The 24,742-nt window shown below is 48.2% G+C and overlaps 6 protein-coding genes across 6 annotated transcripts; 5 read left to right on the top strand and 1 right to left on the bottom strand.

The window, feature by feature from the left end:
• Nucleotides 1-110: 110 nt before the first annotated feature.
• PEX2_053120 (translation initiation/elongation factor MRX8) lies at nt 111-1,140 on the top strand (the record flags this gene model as incomplete). Its single annotated transcript, XM_016742586.1, has 2 exons — nt 111-625; nt 714-1,140. The coding sequence occupies 2 exons, from the start codon at nt 111-113 to the stop codon at nt 1,138-1,140; spliced, it is 942 nt and encodes a 313-aa protein (XP_016600837.1).
• Nucleotides 1,141-2,027: 887 nt separating this feature from the next.
• On the bottom strand, nt 2,028-5,394 carry PEX2_053110 (F-box/WD repeat-containing protein; the record flags this gene model as incomplete). Its single annotated transcript, XM_016742585.1, has 3 exons — nt 2,028-2,153; nt 2,211-4,904; nt 4,969-5,394. 3 exons carry the CDS (start codon nt 5,392-5,394, stop codon nt 2,028-2,030), a joined length of 3,246 nt encoding a protein of 1,081 aa, XP_016600836.1.
• A 1,628-nt stretch (nt 5,395-7,022) lies between these two features.
• PEX2_053100 (uncharacterized protein) lies at nt 7,023-9,996 on the top strand (the record flags this gene model as incomplete). Its single annotated transcript, XM_016742584.1, has 13 exons — nt 7,023-7,124; nt 7,189-7,230; nt 7,280-7,302; nt 7,363-7,555; nt 7,661-7,889; nt 7,945-8,110; nt 8,177-8,373; nt 8,435-8,502; nt 8,597-9,077; nt 9,153-9,228; nt 9,297-9,406; nt 9,454-9,647; nt 9,700-9,996. 13 exons carry the CDS (start codon nt 7,023-7,025, stop codon nt 9,994-9,996), a joined length of 2,178 nt encoding a protein of 725 aa, XP_016600835.1.
• A 2,546-nt stretch (nt 9,997-12,542) lies between these two features.
• On the top strand, nt 12,543-14,798 carry PEX2_053090 (uncharacterized protein; the record flags this gene model as incomplete). Its single annotated transcript, XM_016742583.1, has 1 exon — nt 12,543-14,798. One exon carries the CDS (start codon nt 12,543-12,545, stop codon nt 14,796-14,798), a length of 2,256 nt encoding a protein of 751 aa, XP_016600834.1.
• Nucleotides 14,799-16,558: 1,760 nt separating this feature from the next.
• PEX2_053080 (putative UDP-galactose transporter) lies at nt 16,559-17,897 on the top strand (the record flags this gene model as incomplete). Its single annotated transcript, XM_016742582.1, has 2 exons — nt 16,559-17,518; nt 17,598-17,897. The coding sequence occupies 2 exons, from the start codon at nt 16,559-16,561 to the stop codon at nt 17,895-17,897; spliced, it is 1,260 nt and encodes a 419-aa protein (XP_016600833.1).
• Nucleotides 17,898-18,360: 463 nt separating this feature from the next.
• On the top strand, nt 18,361-23,367 carry PEX2_053070 (uncharacterized protein; the record flags this gene model as incomplete). Its single annotated transcript, XM_016742581.1, has 10 exons — nt 18,361-18,475; nt 18,522-18,656; nt 18,721-19,723; nt 19,821-20,002; nt 20,051-20,739; nt 20,800-21,375; nt 21,428-21,579; nt 21,632-21,729; nt 21,817-22,330; nt 22,380-23,367. The coding sequence occupies 10 exons, from the start codon at nt 18,361-18,363 to the stop codon at nt 23,365-23,367; spliced, it is 4,452 nt and encodes a 1,483-aa protein (XP_016600832.1).
• Nucleotides 23,368-24,742: the final 1,375 nt, after the last annotated feature.

Here is a 24,742-nt window from a genome sequence, read left to right as displayed (position 1 = left end):
ATGCGGTCTTGGCTCGGGCGACTTGCTCCGTGCACCGATCTGGAGAAATCGATATCAACTCTACTTTTTTTTTGGCTTTTGTCGACATCCTTTTCAGGTATCTGAGAGTTATGATGAACTCAATACCAAAATGCAGGAACTCTGCATCCAGGATATCATTATATACAACAATACGAGCCCTATCCTCAGCCTCGAATCCCAATTCCAAACGCGAACTCAAAGACCTCACCCCGTCCGACCTCTGCTACTACTGGGATACAAGAGCTCCCAAAGAGGAGCAATTAGCCTTCGCCGATAAGGTATTCACACCGTCGCGTCATTCACCGCTAAAACTCTGGTCCGCGGCCAAATTCCGCACCACGCCATTTGCATCAGTCGAACCGGAAGTCGCATTCTTGGGCCGGTCAAATGTCGGCAAGAGCTCGCTACTGAACGCAATAATGGGCCAGGAGATTTGCTGGACGTCATCGAAGCCAGGCCGGACGAGGGAAATGAACGCGTTCGGGATTGGAGGTACAAAGGGCGGCGAGTCGAAGGTTGTGCTGCTTGACATGCCGGGATACGGAAAGGCGAGTCGATCTGAGTGGGGAGCGGAGATTATGAAGTACCTCCAGGGACGGAAGCAGTGAGTTATGCCTATTCCATGTGCCACATGAAACATATGAGAAAACCTGCCCATCCATGGTGTACAATCACTAACGAAGATATTATAGACTCCGTCGCGCATTCCTTCTCATCGACAGCACACACGGCATCAAGCAAACAGACGCCGAGATCCTCAGACTATTCCGGCACCACGCAATCCCACACCAGATTATTCTATCCAAAGTCGACAAATTCCTCGTTCGGCAATTGAAGCAGATAAAGACCGGAGTCACGCCCGCCAATATCGAGCGACTACAACGCTTGCTCCAGGGTATCAAACCCATTGTCCAGCCAGACCCACGGGCTTCGGAGGGGCCTGGGTCTTTGGGTGAGATTTTGACGTGTAGTGCTGAGGCAAAGATTGGACCTGGCCGGTCACTGGGGATCGATGCTGTTCGTTGGTCGATATTGTCTGCTGCTGGGATTGATGGGAGCTTGCAGGGTGGTCGGCTCGCTGTACCGCCTCCTGCAGAGAAACCGGCAACTTTGTCGTGAAAGGGCATGCTGTGTTGTCTAAATTCGAAACTATACCCGTCGAGTTTTTTAGGCTTGACTCCTAGGTGCGGCTAGTCAGGTACGATCAGCCCTTCCCCGAGCGCGTATATCTATGGGCCAGAGATGAGATTCTGCACCTTTCGTTCCTTTTCTAGGGCGATGATTGAGATATCCGGCTTTTCCTGGGCATGACAGCCAGTCCTTAGATCGGGCGTGCCGAGCTATCATACGCCATCAGAGCTAGCCAGCATGGGTCTACGACAGCATATCTGGGCCAGTCAAGTAACACTATGGTTCATGTTCGAAGTATTTGAATGCTTCGCTATTTAGAACTAGCTGCTGTAAGCAGAATACATATGTACTATACCAATGCAATTACAAGAAAATCTTGCACTAACTCAACTCATGAAATGATTTGCAATGAAAGATCATAGGTAATCAATCTATTATGAGCAGTCCGATACGGACAAAGCAAGACGAAAAATATGTAAAAGAATCACCGATCTGGCAGGCAACAGGATGGGAAGTCACATACGCATTGGGAAAAGACAAAGAAAACGTATCAATGACAGGATGCATGGGGATAGGCAAATATTTGGGAATACAGAATGATAGAAACCTCCACATAAGAGATGATGAGAAAAATATGGGAAAAACAACGCCTGGCCCCTTATCGTAATGCTGCAAGACCAAAGAATGCCGACCACGCTATGCAAAGGATATTTGTTCCGATGGAAGACGAGAGCTGTAAGGATGGGTATCGTGAATGGGGGAATAGAGTGAGAAGAGAAGAGAAGATAGAGGAAAGGGAGTAAGGAGTATAAGGAGGAAGATTGTCGGATGGTGAAGTATTGATTCAAGTCGAAGAGAAATGCGGCCTAGACATCTCAATCAGACAAGTCGTCATCATCTTCGATTCCACCGAGGACCTCCTGCCCACGTCGGTTGACGACGATGCGTTTCGCAAGCTTGCTTTCCGGGACTCCATCCCGTGCAGCACCAAAATCGAGAACCTGGGTGGAAGCAATATTAGCATAAAGGATCGGGGGGCATCATTAGAGAACACTTACTTCGATATAAGTCAAGTTGTCACGTTGCACCGCGGCAACACATCTCCGGTCATTGAACTTGACCTGCCACACGCCACTGAGGTCTGTGAGGAGGTCTCGAACACACTCGCCGTTTCGTACATCCCACATCTTCAGTGTCCGATCGGACCCAGAGATAACCTTCTGCCCATCATGCTGGAAGCAGGTGATGGCCCCGGTGTGTGCACTCAAGGTGTTCTTGCAGTGGCCGTGCACGGAGTCCCAGATTCGGAGGGTGGAATCAGCGGCAGCCGAGACAAGGAAATCGTGCTCTAAAGCGAGCAGACCAACGAGGGAGGTATGGCCTTCGAGGTTGTATAGGACGGCGCCATCGTCTAGTGACCACACCTTGACCATGTGGTCCATGGCTCCACTGATGCAACGATTGCGCTTGTGGTCAAGAACCACGCTATACACTTTCATCGAGTGACCCTGCAGAGTATGTAAAGTTTGTCCGGTGGAAATCTTCCAGACCTTCACCGTGCAATCGTAGCTACCACTCACAAGGGTATCACCGTGGGCTGCAATTGCACGAACAGAGTGCTGATGGCCGGTGAGCACACGCATGAAGTATGGACAGCTAGCGTCATCCGCTGAAGGACCACTCTGATAGTAGACTGGGTCACCAGGTTTGGGAAGCTTCCACACCCGAAGGTTCGAGTCACGAGACCCAGTAATGATCAATGGTTCTTTGGGCATAATTTCAGGCTGGCCATCTGCATCTCTACCTACCTCAGTGGGCAGGACGATTTGCAAGCATCGGACGGTGGAGGTGTGGCCGTGGAAGATCTGAGTACACCTGGCTCGCTCAATGTCCCAGACTCGCACTGAGCGATCAGTGGAACCGGAGACTAGCGTGTTGCCATGATATTCAAGAGCCCAAACTCCACCCTCGTGGCCCTCCAATGTTGCCTGCAACGCACCTGTTTTAGTGTCGTACACGTTGATGTTCGTGTCATCGCTTCCGGTAAGAACCTTGTCAGCGTCAAATTGCAGGCAAGTAACAACATGGCGGTCATGAGCACGGAAAGCGATATGTTGCGGCTTGACATCCGGTTGCATCCATCCCTTGTGAATGGCAACATGGCGACGGTAGAGGACCTTGAAGAGGAACAGCCCACGGAGGGATGGCAGACCTACTTCAGCATAGGGCACAGCCGCAGCTGCAGCGTTGGCAGCGGCGTATGGGGCCTCGGATGCAGCAATGTCTCTCCTCCAGTCTGGCTCGGCAATGTCTCCTCCACTGGATGAGACCTTTCGCTTGGCAAGCTTGCGGCTTGAAGCACGCGTATTTGCCTTGCGCTTGCCTCGTCGGTTGATTGGCAGAGACACCAGAGGGCTTCTGCTGCTGGGACCCGCCATCGAAGGGACAGGCGACGCCTCCATATCGCCCCTGGATAGGGCCACGAGGCTGAGATCTTCCTCGTGATCTTCAGGGCCGCTGGGCAACTGCCATCCCCATCCCTGTCTTATAGCCCGTTCCAATTCTCCGTCGGAGAGATGATATCCATCCTGGTCAAGGAGATTCTTCCAGCTCTTTTCATCGGAATTCGTGACGTGTCTCCACTTCTTAGACACCTGCGCGGCACGGCACATGGTCTGAACGTCAAGGTATTTGACGATGTTGAGACTAAGCTCAAGAGGCAGAAGAGCCAGGAAGTCGCACTTTAAAGTCGGATTAACCACATCGGCCACGAAATGGAGAGTAGGTTTAGGGCATCTCCGAAGGAATTGATACATGAGATACGTTTTGACCTCATCAGGCACCGAATCAAAGAAGTCCAACACCTTGGGAATATCTAAAAGGGAGGAAGGTGACTGTGAATTTGCGAGAGAATGGCCATTTGCCAGGGTCTCATCTGCATCCTGGAGCCGCAAAGCCTTAGAAAAACGCGAGACATTATGATCCAGACTGGAATCTGTATCAACGTCAAGCCCTTCCGACTCGAAGGAGGATTCGCCATGGAGGGCATTCATAGCAGCGACCGGCGAGAGACTCGGGCTCGGGAGACACATATCTTGCGCCATGGCATTGTCTATTGCCGATAGTTGAGACATCAGCTCGGGTCTTTCTTGCGATGCGGGTTCCTGGGTTCCATATGTTGTGTCATGACCAAATGAAGCCGATTCATGTGCAGTTGAGCAACTCTTATCCGCTTCAGTGGCCTGGGACTCCTGAGTTCCGGGGTTTGAACGAATCCCGGACAATGCATTCTGCAAGTAAGAGTTTTGATTGGATGCCTGTAAGCCTTTAGCTCCGATTTCAGAGGAGAGAGGTGACGGCAAAGGAGGTTCTCTGCGCGGAAACACCGAGCTATGGATTCTCGGTCTCGGAGCCGAAGTTTCACCAAGTCCCCCCAGGTTGCTTTCGGTGTCTGGGGTGGCAAGGCCAGCGGCAAGATGAGTTGATCCCACGCCACTTTGGCGAGTTCGGCGTGTGATGGGCTCAGAAGGAACCCGTGACGGGCGAGTTCGCGGAAGAATCGAGGGTCGATGATCAAACAGTGCGATGGGAGAGACGGCACGACGGCGAGTGCTGGAAGGGTGACTATAAGGTTGGCTCACTATTCTAGGAGGGGTCAGACGCCGAGTGGGGTTCTCGCCCTCGGAGATGAACGAGTTCACGGAGCGAATCTGGCCATTTGAAGATTTCAACGCCTCGCTTTTCTCCTTGTACTATATATCATTATAATGTGAGCAGTGGAACCAACGAAACCGGACGGGTAGGATAGAATCGTACCTCAGCGGCAGTATTTGCGGTATCCTCGGGCTCGTTAAAGATGATCGACTTGTCGCCGATCTTGAACTTGAGGTTTCTTAGGGCCGCTGGAGTCGGAGATGATGCAAGAGGGTACTGTCGGGTGTCCAAATCCTTGACGGCTCGTGGGGGGTTGATTGTCAAAGGCGGAAAGGAGGTAGTCGTGGTTGTAGTGGTCGTTACGACCGTAGTTCGGGTGGTAGGGGCGAAGGTAAACTGTCCGATAGCCGTGTTTGATGGCTCTTGGCCCAGCTCCTCTCTTTCGTCCATTTCGCGTTTTCGAGGATGAATGAATCGAGACCCGGGGCTGTGGGTCGCATGAGAGGGTGCAGACACGGACGCGTTGTGATCGGTCAAAGCCGAGTCAACCTCAGATATTTGAAGGGAGGTGGGAGCATTTGAAGTCATTGTAAAGCAAGCTCATGTGCAAGAGGACAAAGGAACTGTGTGATGCCCCGGATTTCCTTTTTTTTTTAGCAAAACACCCCCTCAGCGCGGTACACCAGCGAAATCATCGATGCAAAGGGCATTTAGCACATAGTGTTCAGAAAGAATAATCAAGAGTTCAATGTTTTTAGGGGGGGGAAACAAAACACAAATAAATGGAAGCAAGGAAGCAGAGGGAAGGGGAGAAAGAAACAGTGGCGGCTGACAAGGAGTTGGGGCGGAGAACAACATTTATTCCGGTTCCCGTAGGTGGACGATGTCATGGCCCAACGTGCTACCTCTTTTTTTGGGGGGAATCTTGCATTTTTTCATAATTCTTTGCTATTTTGTTGAAATTTATTTTTAAATATATGGATACTCTACCGGGATTATTATCTATGTCAAATTCAAATGATCCGAGTGTGATACTTGGAGAAAAACCCCCTGGTTCTGCTCTAGACCGGCAGAGATCATGACCTGATAGAGGTGGGACCGAGGATATGACAGTCAGATAAGCAGGCTTACTTCTTGACTTCCTTGAATCCAAAGCATTTACAACATATAACAATGATATATGGCCGGTTATGTGGCCTTGTGATGTCTTTTTAGCTGGTATTTTTAGCTGTTCTTCTTAAGTTTCTTTTTAGATGTCTTGTTATATGTGAAGGCGGTAAAAAAAAGCATATCTTGTGTGAGGCTTTTCTATATACGACAAAGGTCAAGGATGTAATCGATTCATATTTTCCCAGGTATTTGCCCCTAAATAACATACTTTGTATATCATAATCCATTCATCCAAATCATATTCTATCAAAGTTTTTGATTTGCCATCGCCACATATCACGTGAGGTGGGGGCGTGCCTCGGGTGGCTTCTTGGCACGAGGTTGTATCTCATTGTTATGTTGAAGAAATTATATATCAGGGGCTCATTGGGCACGAGATACAGGGCACAGGGCACAGGGCACAGGGGCCCAAATTAATCAACTTGTATGGAGTGGTCTGTTGCCCCTTACTATATACTTACGCTAGGCAAGTGTTACCCTATCCACCCACTGATCTCTGCAATGTCTCGGCCTCCCCCACATCTATTTAGGGTTTGGTTGCTTTTACGTACTACAACTCTTCAGCCTTGCCTCCGATAATATTCCTTGTTTGAAGTATTTCATAGTATTATGCTTGGCTTGACAGGTGAGGGCTTTATAGAGAAATATATTTTGACGTTGAATCACCCAGCCCTTGTTCGCTGGAAACCCGATAGAAGACAAAATTGCCCTGATATATATTTCAGAGCAAAGTGACGTTTAGAGATTGGTGATGTAAAAAAACAAAAACAAAGGATAGGTAGACGACTGAAGCCTCACTATAGTCATATCAGGGTGGTCATTACTTCCAGGATCTATGAATAGACTTGAGTTCCAAGGTATACGGTACTCCTTTGTTAATGCCTAGCGACTGAAGCAAAAGAGATTTTATTCTTAGAGCTTGCAGTTCTAAATTTTCTTTGTACCTCTTTGTCCACATTTCGCATAGAAATATACTATCCTCGTCTTCTCCCATTACAAGGTTGAATTCCTCGCTTTCGAGTTGTTATACTCATACTGCCAGAATTATGCCTCGCTCTAAGAAAAACGTAGCTTTAGAGGCTGCCCCTCAGTCTGGCGCACACCAGCCTGAAATTCAAGCGAATAAAATCCACCGGTTTCCCGTGATCGTGAGTAGTTCCTTTGAACTGATAGCACTCGAGATGAACCTAATCAACTTTTATTGTGTAATAGGAGCAAAGCTTGGAGTTAATGAAGATAACACTACACATGACCGTAAGTTGATTTCCAAGGTCCAGGCTATGATCTAATATCCCCAATATAGATCGCATCGCTCTTATTTATGCGGTTAGTCATGCCCTAAATAACCTTGGAATTTACCCTTATGTTCTAACACATAGAATTTAGTGGATTATTGCCCATGCAAGTCTTCGGCGAGCGGATTCTGCGAGCAAACCGCTTCCACGAGCGCTATACCTATGCCAATTTTGTAAATGGGAAGAGCAAGGGCAACTTCGCACGTAACCGATCAGAATATGTTCCTATATGGGCGATTGAAAGACACATGAGCGACGAAGCCGATAAGCTTCTGGACCTTTTAGTGAGTCCATCGATGTACATTGAGATTTGTTGAGCGGTGCTAATATCTCTTTGGGAATATGGCATCTTTGATGCTCTACTAAGAGGCGACCTACATGCCCTCCAGTTTACTATCATTGCGAACAAAGACTTGCCAAACAAAGTTCTAGAATCTTACACCTTCACCTTCGACAATTTCGGTGAGCGCGGCACCGCCGATCGTCTAACAAACGGCCCAAGGATGGATTTCGTCAGCCCTCATGAGGATCGAGCGAGCATGCGTAATATGATTTTCGAAGGGAAGGCCCTCATCAGACGGTTGATCACGATGTGTGCTGAAAGCCCAGCATTACCTAGTATGTGCACTCTATTGTTGCCCATTCCTGGTGTTACCACTTACAAGTTGAATAGACGAGCGCAGCTTGGGAATACATGTATTCTATAAGCCGGAATGCCCTGCATCCTATGATGTGCATGGGTTTGCTGATTCTCAAGACGACACTATCGAATATCCGCGGACTTCCTACTGGGAAAGGACGAGGCGATTTTACGGAAGCATTGACAGCGGCTTTCACACGTATGTTTCCTTACTTGTTCAAAATCTCCTTTTATTCAATGGAGGCTTAGTACTAACATATAGAAGAGTCGGGTTGAGAGTGAATTCTCTCATTTCTACCTCACCCGTTGGCGAGGCTCATTTCCCTTTCGCGGAGGAGGCGAACGAAGAAGCAGTGCTACGCTCTGAAGAGGTCGGCATTCCCACACCTGCTCAAATGCCATTGGACGTAGTTGGGGACATATATATCTCCACGGATGAAAGCACTGCTGGTGGCACCGATGGTGAATACTCGTCGCTACTCCACTTTCTTAACATTATCACTAAATCTTTCATTCGATACAGATGCAATAGACTTTTCTGAAGAGTTCCCAGGTCATCAATACTTGTCAATTGCGACCAAGATGAGATCTGTAAGGAAGGCTAGCAGAGAATCCCTTCGATATGTCAGTTTTCCTTAACTAACGCTTCCATCCAAACTATTAAACGAGTGCTGATTTACAGTAGACAGAGAAGAAAGTGGACGAGAGAATTTTCTTTAAGCAAGAAGACGTGGAATTTTATCAGTCTCAGATGCACAAAATGGCTCAGGCAGCGGCTAAGTCCGTCGAAGTTGGTTCGGATGACTCTTCAGAAACCAATTTTGGCACAACAAGGGTCACCCTTGAACGCACGAGAAAGTCTAGTGTACCTTTCAATTGGTCACAGGAGGAAGTTTACACAACATTTCCCGTTAGCCGCGATGGGATTCACCTTTCTAAGGCTCGCCAAGAGTCTAGGATCAACTTCTTCCCGGCTAAATATATTCGTCGCTTGCAGGACACGGCATCGAAACCCACTGTCGCAGCAAGGACGATAGACTATATTGAGACTCGCCACGGCGCCCTTAAGAAGCCAGAGGAGGAAAATAAAGACAAAAAAGAGAATCTGCCTGGGCCAAGTGGCAGCATGGCTAAGTATGGGCATAAGGATTGGCGTCGCTATCGGTGTGAGTGCAACACTTGGAACTTCAAGCCCAGCAAGTCTGTAAGTCATGAAACTATGCTATCTAATAAGTCATTAGTCCTAATCAATCTCGAAAGATACAATGTGCCAATTGCAAGGACTGGCAGCACACCCTGTGTTATGGCTACTATTCCGTAAAAGACAGTCGAATTCCAGATATACATTACTGCTACAACTGTTTGATCGGATACGATTTTGATAGTAATCTGATGAAAGAACTAATTCAGCTTATCCGAATGCGCAAAACAATCGAATGCGTTCTTGCTACGGGGGCAACGCCAACTTTGAATTGGCAGCTGGCCAGATATCTTAGTAAGAACAATTGCCATCCTTCAAAGGATTTATCTAATATCATCTAGACTGCAGCGATGACGAGGCTCGTGCAACAGTCCACAGTATCCGGAAACTTGGCATTCTGAAATCAGCCGATTGGAGCAAGATGAAAGACTACTATAAGACAGGGTGCTCCAAATTCTGGCTCCGCAAGACAATCCCATCCTGCAATACCATTTGCAGCGAAATCTTGGACCCGATGTTGTTCATCCGGGAATATGTAAGTGACTCCATACACTGCGACATGGACACATTATCTGATTGCGGAGAAGTATGAAATACCACCTCCTATCCCCCCGCCAATGATTCGGTCACATTGGTCTCGGTCTGGTATACCGATCTTGAACGGTAACATGAGTGAGTCCGCTGAGTGGTATAATACCATCGACCCTCGCTGGCAACCAAAACTTTGGGAGCGGGTTCGCTCTAACCCTTCGACCAATGGGTATTTCTTTGAGGGACAGACCTCAAACAGCGTATCGAAGCGTTTGCTGAATTTGGCAGACGAAGAAGGGGTTGAAGATGATTCCGTGTCTGCTCCGGAGGTCAAGAAGATGAAGCTTAGATAGAGGAATGATCGCAGTAGTTTACGGAGTATAGTACTATTGCCCCCCAGATCTTTGGATATCCACTCGTTCCAGAGAACTGGGAAATTTTGAACACAGCACAGTCCACAAGACTAAACATGCACATCATATTAGAGTAAGTACGGACTATGGAGTAGATACATAGCTAGCTTGACCGCGTAAAGAAGAAGCTTTGCGATGGAAGCTCTTCTATACTCATTCCTCCATATGAATCTCCATGTTCTATCTTCATGCTATTTTTGGCCTAACACCCTACTTGCTTGGATATTCAAATTGGGGTTTCTTATGTATTTTAGTGCATTTTTGTGGCAAAAAGATGTAAGGAGCAAAGGCTCAAAATTTGGAAAGTGGGATGTCAAATGTGGAGGATTTCCCTGATTTTCGCTTCATGATCTGCACGGGAGACAATAGATCGACAATAGAGCGTATCCAAAACCCTGGAACAAGACTAGGCTATTGGAGTCGACTATTGGCGACCATCAGGGGGGATCCGCATGACCATTCGACCTAGCCGCCTGCCAAACCATTAGCCTGGATTTAATAGTATGTTCCGTTTGACAGGTCTTGGGGTAAAATGTGGCGTACGGAGTATTATTCCCTGGAGGAAGTGTCTCTAACGGTTATTCGAAGGATGTGTATGCTGTCCATTTCCTTTGATCGACATAGCACTCCGTATTGTTGGCCTGAATACGCAAGTCCTCGGAGCGGCAGACCGAAAACCGCTAATTACATATCAGGAGATTGATCAGCGTTCGGTCAATCGATCTCGGATGCATAAGGAACAGGGATCTGGATCTGATTGAAATTGCGCCCCCGGGAGTGTCATCACTGCTTGTTCCGCCTCGTGGGTCTAAGACGCGGCACATGGGCTGGGTAGCAAGGATACAAAGTTTGTTTATAGTGGTGTATGTGCCTGTTTATTTTTAGGGAAATTACTACTCTCTACTCCGTAGGTCGGCTCATACAATATAGGTCCTCGGTGTACAGCGGCTTCGCGAGTTACTCACAGCCATGAATTGTCAGGCCGTCAGTCGCAAACGATATTATTCATGTTTCGGCTCCTTCCCGACCAATAACACATGTGAAAGGTCGAGTTTAAAAGAGGAGCGAGCCCACATGCAAGTCGATCATTGCCAGTTCCTGTGGGGGATTTTGTACGTGCATGTACGATGGCTACCCGGGAAACGCGTTTTCCGAGTATTCTTAGTTGAAATCTCACTGCCCCAGGGTGCTAGGGGGGCGATTACGGAGGGGACGGGCTGATATTTGTCACGGAGCGCGCTGAGTGGGGTAGACTTCATCTCTACATTAATACTGGGGCCTCCTGCATAACGAGATCTCAGAAAGCTTTGCTCCAGCGCATTGGGCCTGTGAACGATCGATTTGTCGATCTGTGCTCTCAGACGTGCGACCGTAGTGGGTGAATTGATGCAATTGCGTAACTATTGTAGTGGATTCTCCATAGTTTCTGGCTCTAGCCTTGGCTGGACTCCACATTCTGGCGATAGCTTGTGATTAGGGAAAAAGCATCCATGCGAGTGGATAGGAGGGGAATTGGACTGAATGTGTGGAGCACAAGTGAATAATTCCAATTAGCGACAGCAAGGATGTGAGCAGGATTTCATGGGAGGCGTCAATAGTGTAATTCCACGGAGAATACGGAGTACGGAGTACGGAGAAAGCCACCACGTTCTTCATGTTCGGGGCGTTGACTATTTTTTAGGGTTGCAGGTGCCGCAGTAAGGGGGTAAATCTCCTATGGTTAAAAGTGAAATCCAAATGTACGAACACCCTAAAATAATAGTGTAATGCAAATGCATGTTAAATAGCATGATATGTAGCCCTTATAGGTACATAACATCTACTCCGTACTTGGTAACCCCCTGAAGACCAGATTCACAGCTATCACAAGCAACCTTAGATATCACATCCTATACGGAATACGGAGTATCGAGTACGAAGTACCTACAACATACGAAGGATGACTATTTCTAATATTGTACTCCCGTATGCCGATCAGCTTGGAGATGCCGTGCTCCACTTCCAATTAAAATTGGAATAAATGAAACACTGCTGTTCAGCCTATAAGGATTTTATTCAAGACATCTGTGGAGTCCTTCCCCCTTTAAGCCCCGTAAGAACAGTCCTTCCACGGTTCTAAATTATTTGCTTCGACACTGTACACGTACAAAAAAACATCCCGACCCCTGCTTGTCACACATTTTGCTCGGATCTTTTGTTTCGCAATCATACCTATCCCCCTCCAAAAATCCCCGAGTCAATGCTCAAACAGTGAACATTTATTTCTATTTTCAGGTCCGTTGGCGTTCTAGCCCAATTTCCCCTAAATTGCATGACTTAGATAACTAATTTGGTGGAGTAGATTGAGTCGGAAGCGAGATAATACTTGAACCACCTGGGACCCGCTCAGCTGCCACATCTTTTGTGCACCCAGAGCCCGAGAGCCTATGAGGCCATCACATCATACGATTTCATGAGCAATTGAACTTGCTACTGCCTCTCCCACCATGGGAAACCGAGAACTCACCCCGGTCCATGTACCGCTTCGAACATCGAGTCGCAAAGCGGCACAACACGACCCAATGAGCACCCAGGAACAGACTCGAATGGCAGATCGGCGAACCTCGAAGGCCCAAAGATTTTTCGGAACCGATATATCACTTCCCACGGAACATGGCGGGTGGCAGGAGGCTCCAAATGTACCCCGACCGAGCTTTGTTAAGCCACCCAACAGTGCTCCTAAGCAGAACACCGGCTTCGTTCCGTTCCCGCGCTCTTCGGAAAATCATCTGATGCCCGATCAAAACCTTCGTGTACGGGCTTCATCACCTCTGCTAGGCCATGACTACCAATTACAGGAGGCCGCGCCGCCGCTTCCCAAGTTTTCGCCCAAGTCGTCGAAAAAAGTTCACCATTCCGGTTCCTCGTCCACCCTTTTTTCCTATTTCAGCTCGAAAGAATCGTCGAAATCACCCAAGAGCCAAGGACTCCAGCCTAGAGTACGACATGAACTCAGTGTTGAGCCACAAGTGACATACAAGCAGCCTCAGGATCCACCGAAGGAATCTAAGCGGAAGATGCGCCCTCCAAAAATTGACCTATCCGGATTGTTCCCGAAACCACGGAATCCCGCACCACAAACACTTCTATCCCCCCACCGAATGGTCAACTCCCCCTCTCCCGTCTCTACAGTTGCTCCGGATTCTTCTTCCAACAAAATTGAAAGGATAACCGGCGGTACAAGCAATCCTACTAGGAGATATGTCGACCCACCTCCCCCTCCTCGCCGATCTTCGATCACCAAAAATGACCCACCCAAGCATGGCGGTGATAATTCAGATATACCTTCAATTGCAGAGACCAAAAATAGCGAGTGGTCGGAACAACCACTTGAGCGGACAGTTGGAACGAGTGAGATTGATTTAGCCCTGGATCGATATGCAGGGCGGCGATCACTTTTGAGTCGCTCAAGCATGTATACTACCAGCCACGAGAAATTGCACCAAGAACACGAACGCCCCCAGGAACCTCGGAAGAGCTCGAAACGTGCTCAAAGCTCCTCTCGACATAAGGAGACGTACTTGAGTCCTGCCTCAGGTCCAGACCCAAACCGTGATCGCGGCTTGAGCACTTCCCATGAATCTTGGAAGACCGATGAGTCAAAATCAAAGAGCGAGAAGAGCTCGTTGACTAAGAAGAGCAGCAAAAGTACCCTGAAAAACAAAGATCTGCGAAACACTAGTATGCTTTGCCTCTCCTCCTCTTCAGAGGACGAGGATGACGACCGAACTCCAACAACCGAGTCGAAGCGCAATACGAACAATTCGCGGAGAGGCAGTGTGGCTACTTACGACGAATACGAGCCCCAGATCTACACGGCTTCCACTGCCCACGCGACCTCTGCCACGGCGGTAAGACGCTCTGAACGGGCACTCTCGACTAGCACCCATGGCTCCCGCCAAACCGAAAAGAGCCTGCCAGTGCCAGTAGCTCGCCCACGAAAGGTCTCTCGATCCTCGAATGGGAACTCTTCCCAGAAAAATGGACGTACCACGCAACCTCGCCGTTCGAGTGGAGTACCTACTATCCCGGATGAGATTCTGGCGCAATTCCCGCAGCAGCCTCTCCGCACCCCCGCAGAGTTGAAAGAGTTAAACCGGAGGAGTCGTGTGATCGCCGTGACCCGCCAAGAGCAAGATCTCCTCGAGGCGATGCGTATCCGAAAGGGCAAGGTCACACCTAGCCTGCTCAACGCTGTTGGAGCGGACAGAAGATCACTGGCCTCTGGCCCATCGCGGGATTCCTTCTGCGGATCCGACACCTCATTCCTGCGTCTCAGCAGTGTATTCCCGCCATTCGACGTCCGATCCGAAAAGGGCGCTACCCAATACAAAGATGGAACGCCCTCCCAAAGCTCAGGTTCGGATAATGAACGGAAACCCCTCACCAAAATTTCCTCTTCTGGTTTCAGTGCGGACTATTCTGAGAGCCTGCCCTCTCCTTCCACCAGCGGTGCTTCGCCGATGACACCTACTTTGCCAATTCATCGTTTCTCGCCGCTTCCCTCTCCCAGGCCACCCCCAAGTGGCCCCCCGCCTGCCATCCCCGAAGATCAGAAGCAGCATACCCGCCGTCGCACCGATAGTAGCGAGGCTATCCTGCTGGATGATCTCGCTGAGTTGAAACGTAACAACGGTCTTCCTCTCTGGTCTTTTGACTTTGATTGGAACCGGGAAAGCGCCAATATCGCTTCTGTGCACTGATCGCTTGGCCCTCGATACCCAACCCAACACTCTCACTACACCCCTTACATTTCCTATTTCACTACTCTCTCTCTCTCTCTCTCTCTCTCTCTCTCTCTCTCACCCCTCCTCCTCTCTCTCTGTATCTTCTTACTTGATTTGACCCTCTACAATCTTTCCTGCATTTCCTTGACTCGATTGCATCTTGCAGCACATTGCTCCAAGCTTCTGTTTACCCAACCACATAGACATCTTGTCCCTTTCCTATATGACCTCTTCCTTGTCTCTTCTCACTATCCCTTCATTAATTTTTGAATTAGCGTTCACACACGGGCTTCTATACCTGCTATCATGTTTAACTTGGATGGTTTTCGTGCCTCTCACGATTCCTTTATTTCCGGCTCACGATTGTTGTCATTAATATCCCCAATAATCCCCAATTAATCAACCCAACTTGTATACAACGTTCTTGCGTGGTTCTGCACCTAGTTCAACCCCAAAATGATGGTCCAGCTGAGCCTGACTCGTATATCACAATGCATAGTGGCCATTACGGACATTGGTCCTATTGGCTTCCAAAATTCACCGCTCATATCTCTCTCTTCGCAGTAGTTTCTAACATCGTCGCGTACTTGAATTGTAATATCACACTATGAGAATTTTGCACATATATAGAAGGGAAATAGTTGGGCACTTATACGACCTCTATACTCAAAAATATCGGACTTGGGAGAATCTGGACATCTCCGAAGGGTTTTTTTCCAATATCATTTTAGATGATCTTTTTAGACGCGTATAAATGTTTCTTCGGAATAATCAGTCTACAATATTGACGAAGTAGTATCTCATGACGACACGGGGGGAATAACAATGGGGGCTGTGGATGAGGTGGAGATGCCCTGAGCAGTTCGACGTCATCGATCAACAACTTTCCAAGGTTAAGGGGGGCTGGCCATCAAAACATTGCACTCCGTAAATGTGATATGAGATTCTCAAAAAAGATGCCCACAACTGTTAGGTATATTTGTACACATCACTTACCTAACGCCGAGAAAACGAGAAACCAACGCTTGAACCTCTGGCCTGTGATTCTCTCCGTGATCCACTCTCTCTGACCGCCGAGATTGTCCTCTATAACCCCAGATTATTGCTTCCTGAGCACTCTATCCTCCTTTCCCTTTCTTTTTCAAGTCCTTTTCAAGTCCTTCGACATACTCTCCTTCATAAAGTGGAGATAGCCTACGCCCATCCTCTCCTTCGCCTCCCAGCCACCCACATCGCCTCCGATCGCCTCGGGAAACCCTATCGGGACCTAAAAGGGAAGATCTCCAGAACAACACACCCCTGGTTCGCGAATTGAGATTTGCAGTTCGCTCTACATTGTACACAGTTATTCTTGTCGCTCCCTCTACTGAAACCATTTGCCACATTCACCGGACTGGGGATTGCACTGCGTGCTCCTTTTGCGGAAACATTAGCCACTGTTTAGAGGGAACACGCGACCTACTACTTCGTTATGGGAGATCGCGCCCAACGCCAGCCGTCTGGGCTGCGAGCTGCGGCTAGTCTTGCGCCATGGATACTGGTATGAGCTTGTTGGCGTCTAAGTGGTTTTGGAGATTCTGTTCACTAACATGCCTTTGTATCTTTGTAGTTGACTGCGGAGTCGACTGCATTCGTGTTGGTAAGTCATCCACTGTGGAAAATACTGGCGATGGGAATGGAATGGAAGGCTAATTTGTGTGTTTACGATATTCTAGCTAGCACATTATTCTCGAGTCATGCCCCCCGCCGGTGGTAAACGCTACCTGACCTCTACGGCGGTGTTCCTAGTCGATGTGGTCAAGCTGGCTATCTCCCTCACAATGGCACTTTACGACGTCTCCAAAACTGCACCGCCCTCGATGCCTGCCACCTCCCTCTTTTTCTCCCTCACAAGCGCCGTATTCTCAGGCGACAGCTGGAAACTCGCTATCCCCGCCGCGCTCGACGTCTTGTCCAACTCCCTCCTGTACATTGCGCTCTCCAACCTCCGCGCTGCGACGTTCCAGATTACATTCCAGCTGAAGTTCCTTACAACCGCGGTATTTGGTCTGATGCTCCTGAAACGGAGCATCCCTCCCCGCAAGTGGGGCCTGCTTTTGCTTCTTATCGTGGGCGTGGCGTTGGTGCAAATCCCCGATGCTAGCCCCGAGCAGATGCTGCAGGAAGATCATGCTAGCCACCATTTCCCTCGATCCTTGGAAGAGTGGAAGGCTGTCAAGCAAGGTGCTGGATCTGGCAGCAGTTTGCACAAGCGGTCTGCAACATACGAGGGCATCGAAGAGGATATCCTGACGGCTGACCCACACTTGAACCCCGCAATTGGTCTCCTTGCGACCATCGGCGCGTCCTTGGCTTCTGGACTTGCCAGTATTTATTTCGAGAAAGTCCTCAAGGACAGCTCGAACCATATCTCGTTGTGGGTCCGCAATGTGCAATTAGCTGTCTACTCCGTTTTCCCGGCTCTCTTCATTGGAATTGTCTTCCGTGATGGCGAAAAAATCGCCGAGGATGGCTTCTTCCAGGGCTACAATTGGGCGGTGTGGTCTACTATCATCGTCCAAGCTTTGGGTGGCATCGTTTCTGCATTCTACGTCAGCCAAGCGCAGAAAGATGCAAGGAGTCTGGCCACAACTGCCAACATAATTTTGAGCATTGTTGGAAGCATCTGGCTATTTGACTTTGAGGTCACTGCAAGCGTACGTCCCCTACATCTCTAACATTTCCCAGTCTCCCTCCACATGAATATTATGAACAAGACTGACTAGGACATTATAGTTCCTCCTGGGTTCGGCTGCAGTCCTGGTAGCAACCCACTACTATGGAAACCCCACCTTCAACCCTGCAATGGGCTCCTTGCGTCCGCCTCCAATCCGCATCGATGCCTACGAAAAGGACCCCGCAGGTCCTGATGGGTCCCCCGTGGCGCCTCCCAATGACTTTTCTATCAAACTTCCGACCTCACCTTTCCTCTCTGACGGCATGTCGTCATCCCGTCCAACCTCACCAGCACCAGGCCATACTAGAGTGAGCTCTAGCCGAAACGCAAACACGGGCAGCTATTTCGACGAGAAATAATTGCTTTAACTCGCTATGCACATTGATACTGACCTACGTGATGAGATGTTTCTTTACGGGAAATGATATTGGATACCTGATAGATGCGGATGTAAGTGCGGTCTTCAAGAAAACCGCCCGCCGCGAGCCTTTGTACTATTCTTGATGTCGCTCCTAATTTGGGGCTAGCGACTCTTCGCCGCCCAATTTCACATGTCCTCTTGCTGTCAAGATGTTTGCTGGCTTTGGCTCATGTATGCATATATACGAAGCAATGAAACACTTTCATATACCCCACAATACTTGGAATTCCTATTCGTACTGATTTTGAAAAGACACTGCTACAGTATATTCATATACTACAAATGTATGGGACGGTCCACGTGCCATCACGTTATCGGGACCATGGACCTTGGAACCAGGCACTTTTGAAATTCATCGCCAACCCCAGATTCCATCCCAATCACCGAGAACACAATTCAAGATGCGAAGAAATTATCCGACCCCGAATTCTAAACCCTTCCGATTGCCTTCCCAACGGCCCTTCAATGGCCGGGGATCACCCGCTCATGATGGGGATCATCAATTGGATGATTTTGGTGAGTCTGCTAGCTTATCATCATGATGGGTGCTAATGTAAATCAGACCTGGCACTACTCGCCTCAGAAGATAGAGAGGAGACAATTCAAGACTCAGGCTCCGGAGCTCCTAGATCTACGCCGCTTCAAGCGTCTCGTCAGCCTGACCTACACCCACCGCAATTCTCTCGTTTCTTTCAGCGTGAGTTGCTTGTATACGAGCGGTTGTGTTTCTATTTTGATGATTCAAGATTGACATGTAATAGCAAGCTCGAGTATCTCTTCTCGCTGGAATGGATCCGGTTCATCGGATCCTGTATTGGGGCCACCCTCGAGCCCGTTGGCTTTGTTCCGTCCAAAGAAGGATGGGGTCCGTATAGGACAGCGCAGCCTCGAGACGAATCGTGGCCCACACGGTGATGAGACTAGTCACTCTTCACCCCAGGAGCCGATCACCCAAGAGAGCCCCGAGGGTTTGACTGGCAACAGACAACATAACAATTCATTCAGCAATATACCACCCTCTGTGCGGGGAATCGTCCTCGTATCAGTGAATGACCTACCGGAGAACTACCGCTCGATGTTTCCATTCCCTCTTTTCAATGCCATTCAATCTAAATCCTTTCACTCCGTATACAATAGCAATGACAACATCGTCCTGTCCGCACCAACCGGAAGTGGCAAGACAGTGGTGATGGAACTAGCCATCTGTAGACTCCTGAACACCCTCAAGGACGAACGCTTCAAAGTCGTCTACCAGGCACCCACAAAGTCCCTCTGCAGCGAACGTTTCCGAGATTGGCACTCCAAGTTCTCCAGCTTGAATCTCAAGTGCGCAGAACTAACCGGAGACACGGACCACATGCAGCTGCGCAATGTCCAGAGTAGCCAGATCATCATCACGACGCCCGAGAAGTGGGATAGCATGACTCGGAAATGGAAAGATCATATGAATTTGATGCAGCTCGTGAAACTCTTTCTCATTGACGAGGTGCACATTCTGAAGGAAACGCGTGGAGCTACGCTTGAGGCTGTGGTTTCTCGGATGAAGAATATCGGATCGAATGTGCGATTTGTGGCGCTGAGTGCTACTGTTCCCAACTCTGAGGATATTGCTACTTGGCTTGGGAAGGATGCGACAAACCAGCATGTTCCTGCGCACCGGGAGCATTTCGGCGAGGAGTTTCGTCCTGTCGCCTTGAAGAAGCTTGTCTACGGGTACGCGTCTAGCTTGAATGACTTTGCATTCGATAAAGTCTGCGGTTCAAAGTAGGTGGCCCTTGCTTGAAGTCCTTGGATGCCTTTTATTTCTGTCTCTGCTTTGTTTCAATTTACTTGTTTGATATACTGATTGGTACTTGAAAAGGTTACCTGAGGTGATCGCATTGCATTCAAACAAGAAGCCCATCTTAATATTCTGTTGCACGCGAAACTCCTCGCTCGCGACGGCGAAAGAGTTGGCCCGGCTTTTTACCTTGACAAATCCACCCGCCAGGCTTTGGAAGGATCCCAAAAAGCTCCTGGAAGCTCACAACGAAGATCTCAAGAGTACGTATCTGAGCTCTTTTCTAGACTTACATTGCTAATTAGAGATAGCAACACTTCCTGCTGGTGTAGCATTCCACCATGCTGGCTTAGGTCCTGCTGATCGCCACACTGTTGAGACAGGATTCAGAGAAGGGAACATCAACGTCATATGCTGCACGTCTACACTTGCAGTTGGAATTAACCTGCCTTGCCACCTCGTCATTATCAAAAACACTGTCAGTTGGCAAGATGGAGGCTGCAAGGAGTACTCAGATTTGGAGATGATGCAGATGCTCGGCCGCGCGGGCCGACCTCAATTCGACGACAGTGCGACAGCAGTCATCCTCACCAGGAAGGAACGTGTGTCTCACTACGAGAGACTGGTTCAGGGCTCTGAGAGTTTGGAGAGCTGTTTGCATTTGAATCTCATCGATCATCTCAATGCCGAGATCGGCCTGGGGAATATCTCGAACGTGGAAACGGCTGTCAAGTGGCTCGCAGGCACATTTTTGTTTGTAAGACTGCGTCGGAATCCGACGCATTACAAGCTCAAGGAAGGGGCGAATCAAGAAGACGAGGAGGAGTTGCTTCGCAACATCTGCGAGAAGGACATTGTTCTCCTTCGGGAATCTGGTTTGGTCGAAGCTGAGAGCCTTGGTTCAACCCAGTTTGGCGACGCTATGGCTCGGTATTACATCCAGTTCGAGACTATGAAAGTTCTACTGTCGCTGAAGCCACAAGCAAACTTGTCTGAAATTGTGAGTCTATTCTGTTCACGTTGCTGAAGTGAAACACTTCAACTGACTTTACTATTACAGCTTAATGTGATCGCACAAGGTGCAGAATTCCGCGAGATACGCCTCAAAGCCGGCGAGAAATCACTCTACCGAGAGATTAACCGTGATTCAGGAATTCGTTTTCCGATAAAGGTCGACCTAGCCCTCCCAGCCCACAAGATCTCACTACTCCTTCAATCCGAGCTGGGAGCAATTGATTATCCCGATACTGAGCAATTGCAGAAACACAAATTCACCTTCCAGCAAGACAAAAGTCTAGTCTTCGCGCATGTCAACCGACTAATCCGCTGCCTTATTGATTGTGAAATTGCCCGCGGCGACTCAATCGCAATCCGCAATGCCCTTGAACTCGCCCGGAGCTTCGGAGCAAAGGTCTGGGACCACTCGCCTCTCCAAATGAAACAGATCGAGCAAGTGGGTGTTGTTGCAGTTCGCAAGTTGGCAGCTGCTGGGATTACCAGCATTGAAGCGCTGGAATGTGCTGAGGCTCATCAGATTGAGATGGTTCTTAGCAAGAATCCGCCTTTCGGTTTGAAGTTGCTCTCGAGATTGAAAGAATTTCCAAAACTGAGGGTTTCTGTGAAGATGCTTGGAAAGGTTTGCAACCTCTTATGATACTCAATGTCGTTTTTGCTAATGTGCGTTACAGGAAGTGAAAGTAACTTGTGTCAATGTCCGATTCAAGGCTGAAGTTGCGTTCATGAATGACAAGATCCCGACGTTCTTCCAACGTCGCCCGGTTTACGTTTGTTCCTTGATAGAGACGTCTGATGGCCATATGATCGATTTCAGACGCACAAGGTGAGATGTTCATCCAGCTATTTGTTATAGGCAAATGCTAATGCCATTCCAGTGCGAGCAAGCTCCAAGAGAAATTGGAAATTGAACTCACCGCGGAGTTGACGAGTGCGGAGCATGTCATTGTGTGCCATGTTATGTGTGATGAAATTGGTAAGATTCTCGAACGTGAACAAGAGCGATGATTTCTTCTGCTTTTGTCTTTATGCATCACTTATATCCATACTGACAGTTTCCCAGCGGGAACATCGAGACAAGCTGAGCTTAGGCCTAACCTGCCAGCTCATCTATTCGTCGCTATGCGAGATAAGAATACCAATGCCCAGAATACTGAAACCTCGAACCTACCATCTCGTCATCCGAAGGGGAATGTTAATCCCAAAGACGCGAAAAACCCCAAGACCAATACGTCTCGTCCCCACGAACGAGATATGACTAGCAACAAGATCAAGGCTCGATGGGATGTGGACTATTTTGATGGCGATGACTTGCAACTCGATGATTTCCTCGTTGCAAATGAACATCGTGACAAAGCGAAGGAAGATACAAAGCCAAAACCTCGAGAGTTTGATGATATAGATTGGTTCTCAATTGATTCAACTCCACCAAGTCCAGCTAAGGCAGCGCCGAAGGTCTCAAACACCCGAGAAGATGACTGGGCGGCGGATATGGACGAGCCTGTGGATGAATACGAGCCAGTTAGACTTGCGAATGGCAAATGGGCTTGTAACCACAAATGTAAAGACAAAACAAGGTTTGTGGAAACAATAACTTTCTTTATAATTAAGCTAATTACCTTCCAGCTGCAAACATTTCTGCTGCCGTGAGGGGTTGGAAAAGGCCCCGAAGCCACCGAAGCGGACCATCCCTGCGACTCAACAGGAAGCTGGTCTCAACCAACTGACTATCTCCGCAAGCATCACAAAGGCAACCCCGACCAATAACTCGAATTCGGGAAAACAAGCGGCTCAACAACGTGTCCCGGTGCCTAAGAATGACGACCATGTTTCAAAGGCAAAGAAGATGACGATGTCGCAAGCTAAAAAGAAGACTCCAAGTCGAGAGAAGTCTGTCCTTTCGGAGAGGGACAAGAACATTCCTTCATACAAGAGAAAGCGGGTAGACAGCCCGGCGAACTCCTTCTCCAGTGACTATGGCGACCAAGCCTTCGATGACTTACCATCACCATCGCGTCTTCTCGGAAACAGGGGATCAGGGTTCGCAACGTCGGGTTCTCTATTGGTGCAAAACCAGACGAAGAGAAACCTCACAGATGTTCTGGTTACTGAAACGAAGCATAGTGACCCCGAACCTTCTCCCTTTGCTCCACGTTCCGGTCATCCTCAAAGTGACCAAATCAAGCCATCAACTCCCAACCCGCAACACGAGATAATCGAGATTCCGGACGACACACCACCAGACTCAACGGGACTACCCAAGACAACAAACAAAGAGTTTTCTGTCAAGCAGAGCACACTTCCACTATCAACAAGAGTAGACTCACCTCCCAACTTGAAACGGAAAGCGAGACAAGACACAACTCAAATAGAAGAACACACAAAGCGGGTGAAGCAAAGCCCCTTTGTTTCTGCTTTGCAGGTTCATGGTTCAAACATTTCGAACGATGAAAAACCACTGAACCCTGAGCAGTCTGCGTCTCCTGTCTCTCCTGTGTCTCCAGTTGCTACTGTTTCTCCCGTTATCGGCGGTCGGATGGATTTGACTGCAGCATGGCATGATAATGGTATTGATCTGCTTGATGAGTTCAAAGATATTATTAAATTTATTTGAACACGCGAGAACTGCTGGTCAGGTGGTGATACTTTTACTTTTCTCATGCATCTCTAGGATTTATTTTGCGAGGTGGTATGTTTGGTGCTGGAGTACTGCAAACTGGTACAAGTTGCGACTTGTATTACTTCTATATGGGATATTAGAGGCCATGCTATATTGAAACCTAGAATTCTCAGCATGAAATAACCCTGAAAGAAATCCGTTGCTTTGATAGCCATTATTGACTTCAGACATCCATCTCAAGTATCTCACGCTCCCTTTGTACTTAAAAGCTCTAGTTCTTTTGTGTCTTGGGTATGTGCGTCCGAATTAATGGGTCTTGTGTCGCTTTTTCAAATTCTGTTTTCATCTCGTGTTAGCTTGATGCTATACACGGTATGCTTTGATTGATTCTAGACTCAATCAGGGGTAGATGGCATGGCGGAACTAGTATTGAGTATGGTAGTGTGGTAGGTCTGTAGACATAAAAGACCTCTTGGGCGCCATGATTATCTTGGCTTCACACAGAATTCAGCAACAAAATATTCAGTCCACTAGCCGTTTGGTTGTGTAAGAGATGGAGAATGGAGTTGTAGGCAAATGGTTGCACAAGAAAGGGAGGAAGCTTTGCTGGTATAATAAATTTGTATAGTGCTTATTCAAAGATATCTTGCACCACTCATATGCTTATTACTTTTTGCCTGCTTTCTAGCCTCTGACTAGAGTCGACCTTGATGAATTAATGCCAACTTGACGAACCTACAAAGATCCTCAGCACCAAATTCAAATATCAGCCCTTAGATTAGAAAGAAGTATGGATGGCGAAACTGAAAACTGAAAACCAGGGCGAATGTCTATTATTACTACTCTGTCCCATATAGCCTTCTGACCTTTGTACTTAATCTATCATTCTCCTTATTCAAGCCGTGGTTGGTCAATATACCCTCCAGTGGGTCCTATATCTTGATGTTGGGGAACTATGGTATATTTTGGACGTCTGTTCAGATTATTTCCCTCTCTTGACAATACTAGAATTAAATGTTTCTGGATCACAAAAATAGCGTACTTAGGTGAAAGGCCTCCGCCTTATACGATGAATACCGATAAATGTTTTAAGATATTAAGCGCAAACTCGGACGAAGAGTGAAAGCTCCAATTTCATGCTTCTCTAGGATGCTAAAAATACGCAGAACATTCATTTTCGGTATCATGGTCACACAAGGTACCTTACACACCCAGATAAGGTCGCCTTCTCATCATTGTAGTCGCTGAAGATCTTGTGACCATCTAGGGCTCGGCGTCGGCCTCGGAGGGCTTCTATTTCTCTTCCTCATAGCTGCTGAAGATCTTGTACCCGCCAAGAGCACCCTCGGAGTCGGCCTCGGCGCGCTTC

Source organism: Penicillium expansum (assembly GCF_000769745.1).
Source record: "Penicillium expansum strain MD-8 chromosome Unknown contig174, whole genome shotgun sequence".
NCBI classification, from domain to species: Eukaryota; Fungi; Ascomycota; class Eurotiomycetes; order Eurotiales; family Aspergillaceae; genus Penicillium; species Penicillium expansum.
This window is presented reverse-complemented; position numbering and strand designations above follow the sequence as displayed.